Genomic DNA, 13,006 nt, shown 5'->3' with positions numbered 1-13,006 from the left:
CTGGGGAGCAAGATTGGTTCCCCCCAGCTCCAGCCTCAGTCCCTCCCAGCTGACCCTCAACTCCCAAGGAAGCCCAGCTGGCCTCCAACTCCTTCGGGAGCCACCTGGTATCTGGCATCCTGCTCCACTGCCCGCAACAAGCCCAGACCCAGCTCCTAGCAGACCCTTCCATCCTGTTGATGGGAAATGCTGCCCCCCACCCCCCACTCCCCAGAGCTGCCCCTGCCGCCAAGCCCAAACAGCTGCAGTGGCCTCGGACTGGGGGATAGGGGCCAGAGCTTGAGGTCAGTGTACTGGAGCTGCCTGGCTGTCCCTAGTTCCCCACTGCTGGGCACAGACCCCACCCCCAGGGCGACTCCAGTGGAGTTTCTTTCCGGCATCAAGCTTCTCTATCTGAACTTGAACCCCACAGGCTCTCACCCAGGACCCCGACCACTGGAGTTCCTGACTCAGTGTTTGACGTCCCACACCCACATCAGCGCTCAGTCCCTCTGTGGTGCAAACAGAGGATAAGGACATGCCCCTCCCCCATGTGGGTGCTGGAGAGTTCAGGCAGGGTCTCTCCCTCCAAAATGACTTCCAATTTGTCTGTCACATCCGAGTCCCCCTCCCCCCTGCTCTTCCCGGGACTAGAGCGAATCAATGCTTTTCATGGAAAGGAGGCAGATCACACTCCGCAGCTCCCTCCTTCCTCAGGAGAGCAGTGAGCTCATCACTTCATTTGTGCAAAGGCAAGTGTGTGTGGCCCTCTGCCAAGTCCCCCCATGCCAGTGTCAGGAAGGGAGGGCTCCTGGCCCAGGGGGATGAAGCCAGGTTGGGAGCTCCCCATGTCCTGGGGGGAGGGCCTGCTATAGCAAGGGATGCACTGTGCCCATGCCAGGTTGGAGGAGCCAAGGGGGTCCTGGGAGGCTGTGCCTTGGAGTGGAGGGTCAGCAGGGGCCGTGGCTGGCAGGGCAGGGACAAAGCCACAGAGAACACGGCTGCATTAGTTTGCTTCCAAAGCACGTCACTGCACTCAGAATCGGGGCAGGCGAAGCTGTGGCTAGACCTGGGCACTCTGAACACTGCCCCCCGCTGGCGGAGCTGCCTGTGCCCAGCCTCCCTCTTGAACCAGTAACAAATGCAGCCAAGAAACCACTAGCCAGCCGCATGCGCTGTGACCAGGGAGCAGTGGGCAGGGCAGACATGCCTGAGGGATGCTCCACTAGGCCAGAGTCCAGAGAGCAGCATCGCTCACGGAACCAACCCCAAATCCACCTTGCCACCCACAGGACCACTATCCACACCAAAACACTCGAAATCAAATGAATTTATTCAGAAAAGGCCTCGGCACTAGACTAAGAAAGTGAGCCCCACTCCCACCCCAGACCCTTCAGGGCCCATTTACAAAGATGGGTCAGCGGCACAGAGGAGGGAGGAGGCAGCCGGTGAGGTCGAGGTAAGGGCTCTGGAGTCCTTAGCCTTCCCTGGGGCCTGTGCTCCCACCGCTGCAGTGACCCGACGAGGCCAGCACTGCTGGGCGCTGGGACAGCTGGCAATGGGACCCCCGCAGCACAGGCCCAGCCGAGGCGCCCGCAGGTCCCACAGCCTAAGGCGTTGGGGGCTTGGCAGCCAGCCCCGCCTGCGCCCTCTCATCCAGTGCAGGTTCGGCGAGGGCCGGGCTCCCGGGGGCCCCCTGCTCCAGCACCCCCTGGCCTTCTGCCTCCTCCTCCACCTCATTCTTGCCCACCCCGGCCTCAGGACGCCCTGAGGGGGCAGGGGGCCAGGTGTGGGCCGGCGTCTGATCCACCTTCCTTCGTTTCCTCATCTCGTCGGCCACCTTGGACCGTGGGGGCGGGGGACAGGGCTGCTCGGTCTCCCCGGGTCCCTGGCTGCCCATTTCCTGGGTCCCTGCCCCGAGGCTGCCCTGGCTGAGGGCGCAGCCCTCCAGGTTCAGGGCGATCTTCTCCACCTCCGAGGCGCTCTGGGGGCCCAGCTCCCCTGGGGCCTGCTCCCGCCGGTTCAGCTCCAACTTCCTCTTCTTGCACTCCTTGGGGCTCCCGGGCTCCGGCCCCTCCTCCCCCTGGCTCCCGGCCTCCTCTCCCAGGTCCCTCTCCGGGGCTCCCTCCTTCTGGGGCTCAGTGCGCGGCTGCTGGGGCCCGGCGGCCACGCTATCCCCGCCCTTGCCCCTCCCCGGTCCGCAGGTCAGCCCCTGTGCGCCCGCCTTGAGGAGGGCGTCCACGGGGCTCGCCTCCCCCTCGGCCTGCTCGGGGCCCGCAGGCAAGAGCGGGCGAGGTGGGGAGTGCAGCTCGAGCCTCCGCAGCTTGTCGTGGGGCGCCCAGACAAACTGGCGGCGCGGCCGGAAGTGCTCCCAGGCGAAGCGCAGCAGCGCGCGGCGCTGGCGCGGGCAGCGCACGGTAAACACGAAGTAGTCCAGGGCGCTCTGCCGCACGCCCGGCAGCTCGCGGCGCACCAGCGTCTCCTCCAGGAAGAAGCGCACCAGCGGCGCCTGGTAGCGTTCTAGCCCCAGCTCGCCCAGCGACTTGAGGATGCGCGTGATGCGGAGGTTGTTGTGGCTGTGCCTGGGGGGCAGAGGGCGCTGGTGGGCGGGCCGCGAGGCCCGCTCTCCTCCTCCCACCAGGCTGCACCCCTCTCCAGGAGCCTGAGGTAGGCTGGGTTTATGATGCCTCCTCTAAAGGGTGACTGTCCTCTGAAGGGTGACTGTCCCCTTGGTCCCATGGAACACCCCCTCCCCCCGCAAGGCTAGAGGAGGGTTGGAGGGGGCTCCTGTAGGTTGTGCCAATGGGCAGATTCATCCCCTGCACTTCCTCCAGACCCCTCCTCACCTAGCTTCTCAACAGGCACAGGGGGGTGCTGTGAAGCTGACCCAGCCCAGTGGGTAGTAGGGCACAGTGACCAGTGGGACTCCCTTTAGGCCCTCACACCCTATCAGGCAGCGCCTCCCCCCCACCCCCCCCCCACACACACACAAGCAAGGAGCAGGGTGCTCAGCCTCAGTCGCTTGTCCCTGCTCCCACAAGGGCTCCCAGGGCACCTGCCAGAACCCTAGCACAGTCCCCTTCCCAGCCTGAGACCTGGCTGTGCCAGCTACCCCGCTGGGGTCCTCACCAGTTGAGATTCTGGAAGCGCTTCTGGTAGCTCTGCGCTCGGCGCACCTTGCCTGTGTCCCGGTCCTCGAGCTCGATTCCGTAGAACCCCAGCATGAGCTCGTAGGCCTGGACAAACCGCTCCCCAGCTTCCTTGGAGCTTTTAAAGGCCTGGAAAGCAGCCCCAGGAGAGCGAGAGAGAGCTCAGGAGCCACCCTCACAGACATCAGCGGGCGATGCCTCCCTCAGGTCTGATTCATCTAGAGGCCGGGACTGGACAACTCAGGGTGGAGGAGCCCTACAGCTCCTTAATGTAACCGTCTCTACTCTGAGCTCTACCAGGTCACCAGGGCCTGAGTGTCCGCTTTAGTCCTGAAGGAATTCCTCAAGCTGCTGGGAAGTGCTCAGGATTTGCCAGGGTGGCATTGGGCACCCGCCATCGCCACAATGCTCTTCCTGACATGCTCAGTGGCTCCCCATCAATCCCTCTGGGGGTCCTGCTCCAGCCCCAACAAGGGGTGACAAAGGCTAGCCCCTGCCCCAGACACCCCAAGGTAGAGCGATTTCTCTGGAAGTCTGTGAGGAGTGCTGGGGGCAGAGGTGAGGAACACTTTAGAGGGAAGGTAATTAGGGGGACTTCTAGCTCCTGCCCTACGAGTGGCTCCCTAGGGGTCCACAGAGGCCCAGCTCACCTTGATCTCCCGCTGCGTGAGGGGCTTGGCATGCCAGTTCACCCCTGGTTCCCGCAGAGGAAACAGCCTGTGGGAGAAGATGCAGGCAATGCTCTGAGCAGCCTGGAGTGGCTCACCACCCCCTGGGCTCACCACTCAACCCTAGGAGGGGCTAGCTAGACCCACAAATGTCACAGGCTCTCACAATAAAGTCAAGGGGTGAGGGCAGGAGAGCTCCAGGGTGGGCATCACAGACCAGGGCACAGGACAGGCACATGTGGCCTACAGCAGCAAGGGTGACCAGCTAGCCACTTTGCCCAGGCTGGTCAGCTGTCCCTCTTGTTCTTCGTCCTTCCTTTCTCATCATGGATGCTGAGAGTCCCTGTGCCCAGGAGAGGCCCCCGGGAGCCGTCCTCAAAGACACACTGCAGGGCTACCACACGCCGCAGTTAGCACCCTGCCATGCAGGACAGGCCGCACTAGCTGCCTCGGGTCCCACGTGCAGCAGGCTGCATATCCGCTGCCCTTCCTGCACACACACACACCCCCCCCACCCCACCCCCGTGCAGCCTCCGCTCCCAGCCAGCCACAGATGCTGCTCGCAGCTTAAGAACCCCGGCCTGCTTCGGAAAGGACGCAGTGTGCCAGCCAGGTGTGCCTGGGCACTGCAGGAAGAGGCTTGCCTAAGCCAGGCCCTCCAGCTCCTCCCCAGGGGTCCAGCCTCATCTCAGCCCCCCAACTCTGCCCCTCCTCCTCAGGAGTCCCAGCCCCTCCCCAGATGCCGAGCCCACCTGTGCTCTGAGCCCCACGCCCGCCCTCTGCTCACCACTGGATGTAGGAATGGTTGTCCTCCAGGAGATCGTAGTCATCCCTCCAATTCTGAAGAATATCCTCAATGAAACAGCCTAGGAGCCCCACAGGGACGAGTCAGTGTGGAGCTACTCAAGCTCGTCCTGCTACCCACCTTTTTTTAAAATCCTCACCCAAGCATTTTTCCCCCATTGATTTTTAGACAGAGTGGAAGGGAGGGGGAGAGATAGAAACATTGATGTGAGAGAGACACATCCATGGGTTGCTTCCTGCACGTGCCCTGATTGGCATGAAGATTGAGCCTGCAACGGAGGTAGGTGCCCCTGACCAGACTCAAACCTGTGACCCTTCTGTCCGCAGGCCGATGCTCTACCCGCTGAGCCAAACTGGCCAGAGCTCCCACCTTTCTTGAGGACCCTGGGGCTCTGCAGCTTTGAGTTGTACATCTCATGTGATTTTAATCTCCCAGTTTAGGCCCTCGGCCTCTTTGCAACCTGAGAGCAGATGCCAGAGAGAGGACTATGCCCGAGGTAGGGACAGGTGCTCCCAACCTGCACCTGTCTTTGCCAGAGGGTCCTCACTGCCCCTCACACCAGGGCTTGTCATCAGGACTCTGACCTCACACAGAACCTGCAGCTGAGCCCCACCCCGTAGCTGGTCTTCCATTGGCCACTGTTTCTGCAAAGGAGCAGACAGTGAGTATTTGAGGCAGTGTGGCCACATGGCTTCTGTGGCAATTATGCTGGATCCTAGGGAAACAGCTACAGACCACAGGTTCCAATAACACTTCACTCATGGCCCGGCCAGTGTGCCTCAGTGGTTGTGCATCGACCTATGAACCAGGAGGTCACAGTTTGATTTCCAGTCAGGGCATATGCCAGGGTTGCGGGCTCAATCCCCACAGTGTGGGGCATGCTGGAGGCAAATGATCAATGGTCAATGATTCTCTCTCATCACTAATGTTTCTATCTCTCTCTCCCTCTTCCTTCCTCTCTGAAATCAATAAGGAATATATATACTAGAGGCCCGGTGCATGAAAATTCATGCACTGGAGGGGGGGGTCCCTCAGCCCAGCCTGCCCTCTCACAGTCCAGGAGCCCTTAGGGGTGGGAGGTGACCTGGCAATCGGGAAGGTGACGCCCATCACACCTCTGCTGCTGCCACTGCCGGCAGCACAAACCTCGGCTGACCCTGGTTACCTGAGCCTTGGGCGGCCCTGGGCGGCTGGGGGGGCTGAGGGGACTGGGGGGCTCCGGAGGCAGGTGCACGGAGTGGCCGGACCCACCCCCACGCGAGCCCGGACTTGCCATGTGCCTGCCACCCCAGCAGGGCTGAGGGGATTGGGCACTGCCAGCTTGTGGCTGTGGGCGCCGCCATCTTTGAGGGCATGGCAGTCAATTAGCATATTCCCTCTTTTTTTTTAAATATATTTTATTGATTTTTTTACAGAGAGGAAGGGAGAGGGATAGAGAGTTAGAAACATCGATGAGAGAAACATCGATCAGCTGCCTCCTGCACACCTCCCACTGGGGATGTGCCCGCAACCAAGGTACATGCCCTTGACAGGAATCGAACCCGGGACCCTTCAGTCCGCAGGCCGACGCTCTATCCACTGAGCCAAACCAGTTAGGGCAACATATTCCCTCCTTATTGGCTGTGGGCGCCGCCATCTTTGCGATGGCATGAGGGTCAACTAGCATAGTCCCTCTTTATTAGATAGTATATATATATACTATCTAATATATATATATATACTAGATAGTATATATATACATATACATATACATATACATATACATATACATATATATATATATATATATATGAACTTCACTCATGGACACTGAAATTTGGATTACATATAATTTTCAAGGCACAAAATATTATTCTACCTTAAATTTTTTCCAACCATTTAAAAATGTGAAACCACACTCACTCACTAGTTGACATGTGGCTTTCCCACTTGGCAGAAGAGCCAAGTGGTTGTGACAGAGACCTTGGGGCCTGCAAAGCCGCATGTATTTACTGCTTGGTTCATCACAGCAAGTTTGCCTGTGGGGTCCAAGCTGCAGGTTGGGGCCCTGGTGTCCCCTCAGTAGCCTCCAGGGGGGCGCTGTGGAGCTACCTGAAAGATATAGGCCCCAGTGCCCCAGTCCCAGTCCACATCCCAGCAGCCCAGGTCCCAGAAGACCCAGAGGCAGAGAGAGGGGAGAGGGGACCCGCAGCAGGAGGCAGCTGCAGGCGGCCAGGCACGCACCATTGGGCAGGAACCGAATCTCATTTCTGTAGAAACTCAGGTTTGGCATGTCACCGTTGCTGTCCCCTTCCATCAAATCCTAAAGAGCCAAAGAGAGTGCCGGTGACATCATCAGAAACAGGCTGGCCTCCCTGGGCCCTCAGACTAAAGCTTTCCTGGGGGAGGGACATCTGCTCTCCACTGGAAAACACCAGACATCCTGAAGGCTGGTGAGGACCCCATGTGCCAACCTGGGCTCCTCACCCTTAGGGTCAGCACCCACCTCTGACCTCCTTCTCCTCCTCCTCCCCAATGTGGCCAGTGCTGGGAGGTCCCCTTCATCTGCACCCAGAGGCAGCCCAAGGGTTTCCTGAGGCTCATGGGTGCAGAGGGCAAGGGCTGAGGACACAGGAGAGCACTGCGGGGGCAGGCGGTGTGGGGCCTCATGTGGCTGTGCTGAAAGCTGGCACCAGGACGCCTAGGAAAGGCAAGGGCGCTGAGGCCCCAGAGGCGGGGGCCAAGGAGCACACTTGCCACCGGCCTCGTCTGGGTGGAATGGAAGGCGGGGTTTTGCCCCAGGGGGGAGGGTGCTTCGGGCAGCTACGTACCGGGTAGTGGTGCCGGTACCTGCGTGTGTCCTGCATGGCTCTCCAGTTTAGGGACCCTGTCATCCTAGACTGGGAAGAGAAGAGAGAGGATGAGACCCCATGGGAGATGCCCCCCTTCCTAGAGGCCTGCCAGCAAGCAGACCCCTCCTCCCCGTGAGCCCCATCCTGGTGAGGGCAGCAAGGACTTGGGCCAGATGTCAACAAAACCAGAGGAGCCCAGAGTGGTTGGAGTGAGGCCTGCCCCTTGCTCAGCCCTCAGGACCCCCAGGCTCATGGGAACATTCTTGGGGGGCAGCCCTCCAAGCTCCAGCTTCACTTCCTCCTCTGTGTTTGCTGGCCACCCCCCTCAGCTGCAGTTATATCTCCCCAGGAAACCCGCCTTCTGTAGCACTTCCTCCTTGCACTGGGCTGGAAACTGTCACCAGGCTTGTGCCCAAGGACAGTGCCTTGCCACTTACAGCCCTAGGAGGGGCCCAAACGCTCGTCACAGGGTCTGAGGAAGGACGAATGACCAAAGCCCAGGGCGCCAGTCCCATCCCACCCAATCCCACTGCTCAGTGACCAGACCCTGGGTCTCCTGGCCACCAGCCCTTCTCTGCAACAAGTCAGAGGCTCTTCGCTTCCCTCCCAACCCCAGCATCCCTGTCTCTACAGGCCAAGCACCCTGGGGTCCTGGGAAAAATGGGAGGTAACTGGTGAGCAGGAAGCTAAGGAAATGCAGCACCACCCACCTATTACAGGCAGGTCTGAGCCCAGCTGTCTGACTGAGGCTGGGGGAGGATGAGGGGGCAGGGCAGAGGTAGTTCATCCTGGGGAGACAGCTGGGTCCCATGACCTGGGAAGAGCCAAGAAGTGCTGGAGGGGTGAGGAGGCCAGGTCCACCACTGCGTCTCCAGGTTCCAGCCCCTCCCCAATCCCCAACACCCCTCAATGGTCTGAACTCCAGCCAGTTCCAGGTCTGCCCCTCTGCCAGCTGGTTAGGTTCTCTCCTACAGTCCAAGGGCCAGAGAACAAAACCGAAACTCAGCAGGTGCATGTCCCACTTCTCCACCAGTTTCTGTTTCTCCTACCCCTGGGCCAGTGGGGCACCACACGGGGCAGCACTGCAGGGTGGAGTCCTCTGGGAAGGGGTCAGAGGATCATGGGCATCTCACAGGCCTCCAGCAGTGTGGCTTGTGGAACTGTGGGAGGACAGTGTCCTCTACCTAACCCTCGCCACACCTGCTGGGGGACAGAACCGGATTCCTGCCCCGTGACTCCAGGCCCATGACCCTGACCACTGCCCAGCCTGCCTCCTCAGGGAACTTGTCCCTGCCCAAAACACTGGATGCGCTTAGGCCGCTGCCTTTCAGGCAGGCCCAGGAGCCTCTCGGGGTCCCTCGCATTGACATTCAGATAAACCTGAAAACCAGTGTTCTCTGGTCCAGGGAGAATCCATCCCAGAGACCACCTGGATGGCTTCAAGATTCTCTAGACACGCAGTTAAGATGCTTTAATCCAAAAGCAACTGGGACACAGGGTGACGGCTACCATTCTGGGTACCATACCTCCCTAACTCCTGGGGCCCAGCTAGAGCAATGGCCCCCACACCCCAGTGAGTGCTAGCAAACAGCCCCTGCTAACAAATAACCAGTGGCAAGACAAGTACTGGGTGGCAACAAAAGTAACAGTGCTAACAAGTAACCAAGGGTAACCAGAAGTAACCATTGGGCACAGCCAGGGCCCTGGCTCCCAAGCCACATAAATGCAGCCTCCAAGGCACCTCCAGGAGGGGGAAGGCCAGCCCCAGCCCAAGAGGAACAGCAGGTGGGTCAGGTGTGGAGGGGAGTGGGAGGGTGGGGAACAGACTCAGGTGCTCCCTGAGGGGCACCAGGAGGCTGAGAGGCAGGCGGGCCGTGGAGGTGGCCAGCACAGAGCGCTGGGATCTAGAAGACAGAGCCAGGGGCCTGGAGGTGGATGTGACAGAGAGGTCAAGGATGTGCCCAGGGTATCCTTTTGAGGAAATGTCACCACCACAGATTCAGTCCTGGGCACCTGTCTTAGTGTGGCCCTGGATCTCTCTGCAAAGCCTCTTGTCTGGGTCAGGTGGGGGTGGGGGTGGCAAGCAGGGGCAGATCCCAGGGTGTCCATCAGATTATGAGGGCGGCAGAAGGACCAGGGTGGGGAAAAGGGCATAGCTGGAGAGGGAGTTGGGCCCCAAGTCGGGTCTCCAGGAGATGCCCCCGTTCCCCCACACTCCCGGCGGGGATAGGGGGGAGTGGACAGTTTTTCCCAGATCAGGGCCTGGCCCCCATTCTGGGGTGCGGGGGACGGTGTCTCCGGGGTGCGGGTCTCCCGGGGCGTGGGGGTGCGGGGCTGCACCTGCAGCACGCTGGGCCGCGCTTCCTCCTCCTCCTCTTCCTCCTCGTCCTCGTCCTCCGCATCTCCCAGGGCGCCGGCCTCGCCATCGTCGTCCCCGGCGCTCGGGCCCCCGCCGTCCTCCTCCTCCTCCTCCTCGTCCTCCCAGGTGGAGTCGTGGTCCGGATCGTCCATGCTCGGGTGGCTGCAGGACCGCGCTCCGCCGGAAGCGAAAGTGAAACCCGGAGGAAGCGCGGGGGCGGGGCAGGGAGGGGCGGGGCGCCCAGGGTCGCGGGGCTGCTGACTCCGCCTGCCCAGGGGGCCCGCCCTGGGAATATGTGCCCTGGGGTTGCCTGCCCAAGACACCCCAACCCAAAAATTCCTCTTCCCTTGCCCAGAACGTCTCCTCTAGAGGGTGTCCCCCATCTCAAGATGCCAGCCTGGGACTTCTCACAGGGAGGCTCCCCCCCTGAAGAATAGCCCCTGGAGGTTGTCCACAGCGGGTGCCTGTCCCTAGAACCCCTCCCAGATCACCTCCCACCGGAGGATTTCCCCCAATGTTCTCCCCTCCGAGAACGCCCCCCCCCGAGGTCCCCCCGCGAATGTCCCCTGGAGGACATGCCCCCCCCCCAGATGTCCCTTCCCCCCAGAAAATGCCCTTGGAGGATGCCCCCAGGAGGGGATTGCCTGGAAGTTGTCCCCCAGTGAATCTACCCCACCAGGGTGCCCTGCGGGTGTCAGCTGGTCTGCGGTCCATCAGAGGCTCGTTTGGGGAGCCATCTAAGTACCTCCAAGCTCCTCAGACTGTGTGACAGAGGGCGCTGTGTCCCCTCCACAGGGGCTCACAGCAGCAGTTTGCTCCTTGGAGGCCAGCAGGAGAGTGTCTGCAGCGCCCTGAGTCAGTGTGCCCCAACCCCAGGAGGCAGAAATGATGGGTCACCCAGGAGCTAGGAGGTGAAAATTACTTGCAGCTGCACATGTCCCAGTGACTGTGGTCCCTATGCAACCTTGGCTCTGACGTTTGCTGGGTGACAAGAGCTCCAGCAAAGTGGGTGACTCGCCTTCAAGATGAAACTTGGGAGTGGTCACTCCAGGTAAAACCGTCGTCTAGAACCGCACCACGTCATCATCACAAAAGCAGCCAACATCCAGTCCGGCTCGTAGGCTTGGCCCTGAGGAGAGCGGCCTGTGGGTGACGGGGCCACAGGAGAGGGCACACCCAGCCCTGCAGGGGACGCTGATTCTCCTGGCCCCGCGAGCCAGCGGAGAGGTTTCAGGCTGCCTGTGCCTGGGGATGGTGACAGCGCAGCTGGTGGCAGCCAAGAGTGGGACAGAGACTTCTAATCGCCCAGGAGCTCAGCGGGAGGCCTGTCTTGGTGCTGGTGCCACGGCTCCCTGACAAGTCGACCTCCATTAACTTCAGCACAGCCCACCTGGCCGGAGCTGAGTCTGCTCCCCTTGCTAAAAGGACAGAGGTGACTCCCAGGGTAGATTTCCTGGGGAGTGGGGCCAGCCCACAGGCCTGGGCGAAGGGCCTGACTTGTTAGCCCATTGGCAGTTGGCCTTGGAGCCCCTGGCTATGATGCCGGGGTAGAGGGACTCCTCTGATGGAGGCTTTGGGTGCTGGGCTGTGGGTCATTCCGGGTTTGCTGATCTGGGAGCTTTTGGGTTGGCAGGTCCCTTCTCTCTGAGCCCTGCGGGAGGGTAGCCCGGCTTCACCACCCCAGCCTACCATTCAGTTTGCCCACTGCTGCCTCCTGCCAGGGCCAGGACTGTAGACCTCTTTATTGACTTAAGACACTGCCCAACTGCTGCTTTATGAATAATGGCCACACCCAATCACCCCACAGATTCTACTGTGAGAACAGCTGGGGCTCTGGAGATGCCACGTGGGCTCAGCACTCCAGGCGGCTTGTTGCCCAGGTGCGTGAGGTGGCCGAGAGCATCACACCAGGTCACATCCACAGGCCTCACACACTGCCCCATGTGCTTGGCCAGGCTCTTTGTAGGAGTCTGGCTGAGGCAGGATCAGGTTAGACCTGCCCTAACACTTTCCTCAGGCAAAAATAGTTGTGGCCATGTTATTCGGCCAAAGACCACCCACTACTCAACTAGCCTTGCGGGCAGGCCCACTGCCACTCAGTAAGTGTTCAACACTTCTTGGGAGCCCACAGTCCTTCTGGATCCCCCTTGGGGGGCTCGGCCAGAGCAGGGAGCCCTGAGACCACACCACCTGGTTCCCACCCGCCGGCCCTGCAAGCAAGGTGCTCAGGCCCCAGCATCCTTGGTGCAAAGGGCTGCTCGCTGAGGTGCCTGTCCGGGCAGCACTGAGTTGCAGGAGGACTGTGCTTCTTTTTGTTCTGTGGGCCTTCGTCTCTAAGGCCCATCCCGCCCTCACTGTTTTCTTGTTCAGATAATTTCCATGCTGCCTGGTGGATGTACCTAAGACCCATGTCACAGATTGGACCCCTAGGCTGGGAGACATCAAGTGCCACAGATGCCTGTGAGCCTGACCTGCACAAATCCCAGGCAGCCAGCGGGACTGGACTCACATGCAGGGAAGCTGAGCTGGCGAGGGCTGAGCAGCCCTGGGCAGGGGCAGTGTCTGCTCAGGACAGGGGGAGTGGGGCCACCTGCCCACCCTTCTTAAAGTGCAGTAAAATGTTAATTGAAACAAGGCAGGTTTATTGACTAGGCTTTTCCAGCAAATTCTGAGGTCCCTGAAGACGCTGTTCCAGATGGGAGTTTCCCAGTAAATCTAGTGAAGGGAGCCCCTCCCGTGCCGAGTGCCACCCCAGGTTTCTCTCATGCATCACAACTCTGGACCTGGTAGAGTGGGTACTGAGTGAGGGTGGTGGACACTGGCAGTGAGAGGGAGGCCAAGGGGCATTATCTCCCTGCATGTGTTCTAGAACTCTCTAGAAGGCAGACCGCTGCTCTCTTCCCATGAAGGGTTGTTGCCTACTCTGCTGCAAGGACAGTTGGGAGCATGGTGTGTGTTGTGCAGACCTCTGGGACTGCATCACTGGGCAAGGGCAGTGGCAGGAGGGTGTGGGGAAGGCAGCCTCGACCACCCTGGGTTCTGTCTAGATCCCTGCTCCATGCGGCAAGTGCTACCCACACCATGGGGCCCCCAAGCCTCGGAGTGCAAGCTTCTGCTGCAGTTCCAGTACAGGGTGGACGCTGAGAGCAGCCGCTCAGTGTCAGCAGACCCTGGTACAAGACACTCTGTGCCAAGCACCGTCGGCCTGCTGGGAG

General features: G+C 60.5%; 1 protein-coding gene across 2 annotated transcripts; it reads right to left on the bottom strand.

Annotated features, from left to right (window-relative positions):
• Window positions 1-1,291: 1,291 nt before the first annotated feature.
• Window positions 1,292-10,077, bottom strand: OGFR (opioid growth factor receptor). Of its 2 annotated transcripts, none has more exons than XM_080684219.1 (7): window positions 9,773-10,077; window positions 7,412-7,480; window positions 6,825-6,903; window positions 4,584-4,662; window positions 3,779-3,845; window positions 3,109-3,257; window positions 1,292-2,561 (listed from the first exon to the last, which is right to left on the bottom strand). In XM_080684219.1, exons 1-7 carry the CDS (start codon window positions 9,941-9,943, stop codon window positions 1,589-1,591), a joined length of 1,587 nt encoding a protein of 528 aa, XP_080540345.1. In that variant the 5' UTR covers window positions 9,944-10,077; the 3' UTR covers window positions 1,292-1,588. The 2 variants fall into 2 exon arrangements, with proteins under 2 accessions (XP_080540345.1, XP_080540346.1); XM_080684220.1 differs by having other exon boundaries at window positions 7,412-7,475; window positions 9,773-10,003.
• Between the last annotated feature and the right edge of the window lie 2,929 nt (window positions 10,078-13,006).

This window comes from Plecotus auritus, assembly GCF_963455305.1.
Source record: "Plecotus auritus genome assembly, chromosome: 8".
In the NCBI taxonomy this organism is placed as follows: Eukaryota; Metazoa; Chordata; class Mammalia; order Chiroptera; family Vespertilionidae; genus Plecotus; species Plecotus auritus.
This window is presented reverse-complemented; position numbering and strand designations above follow the sequence as displayed.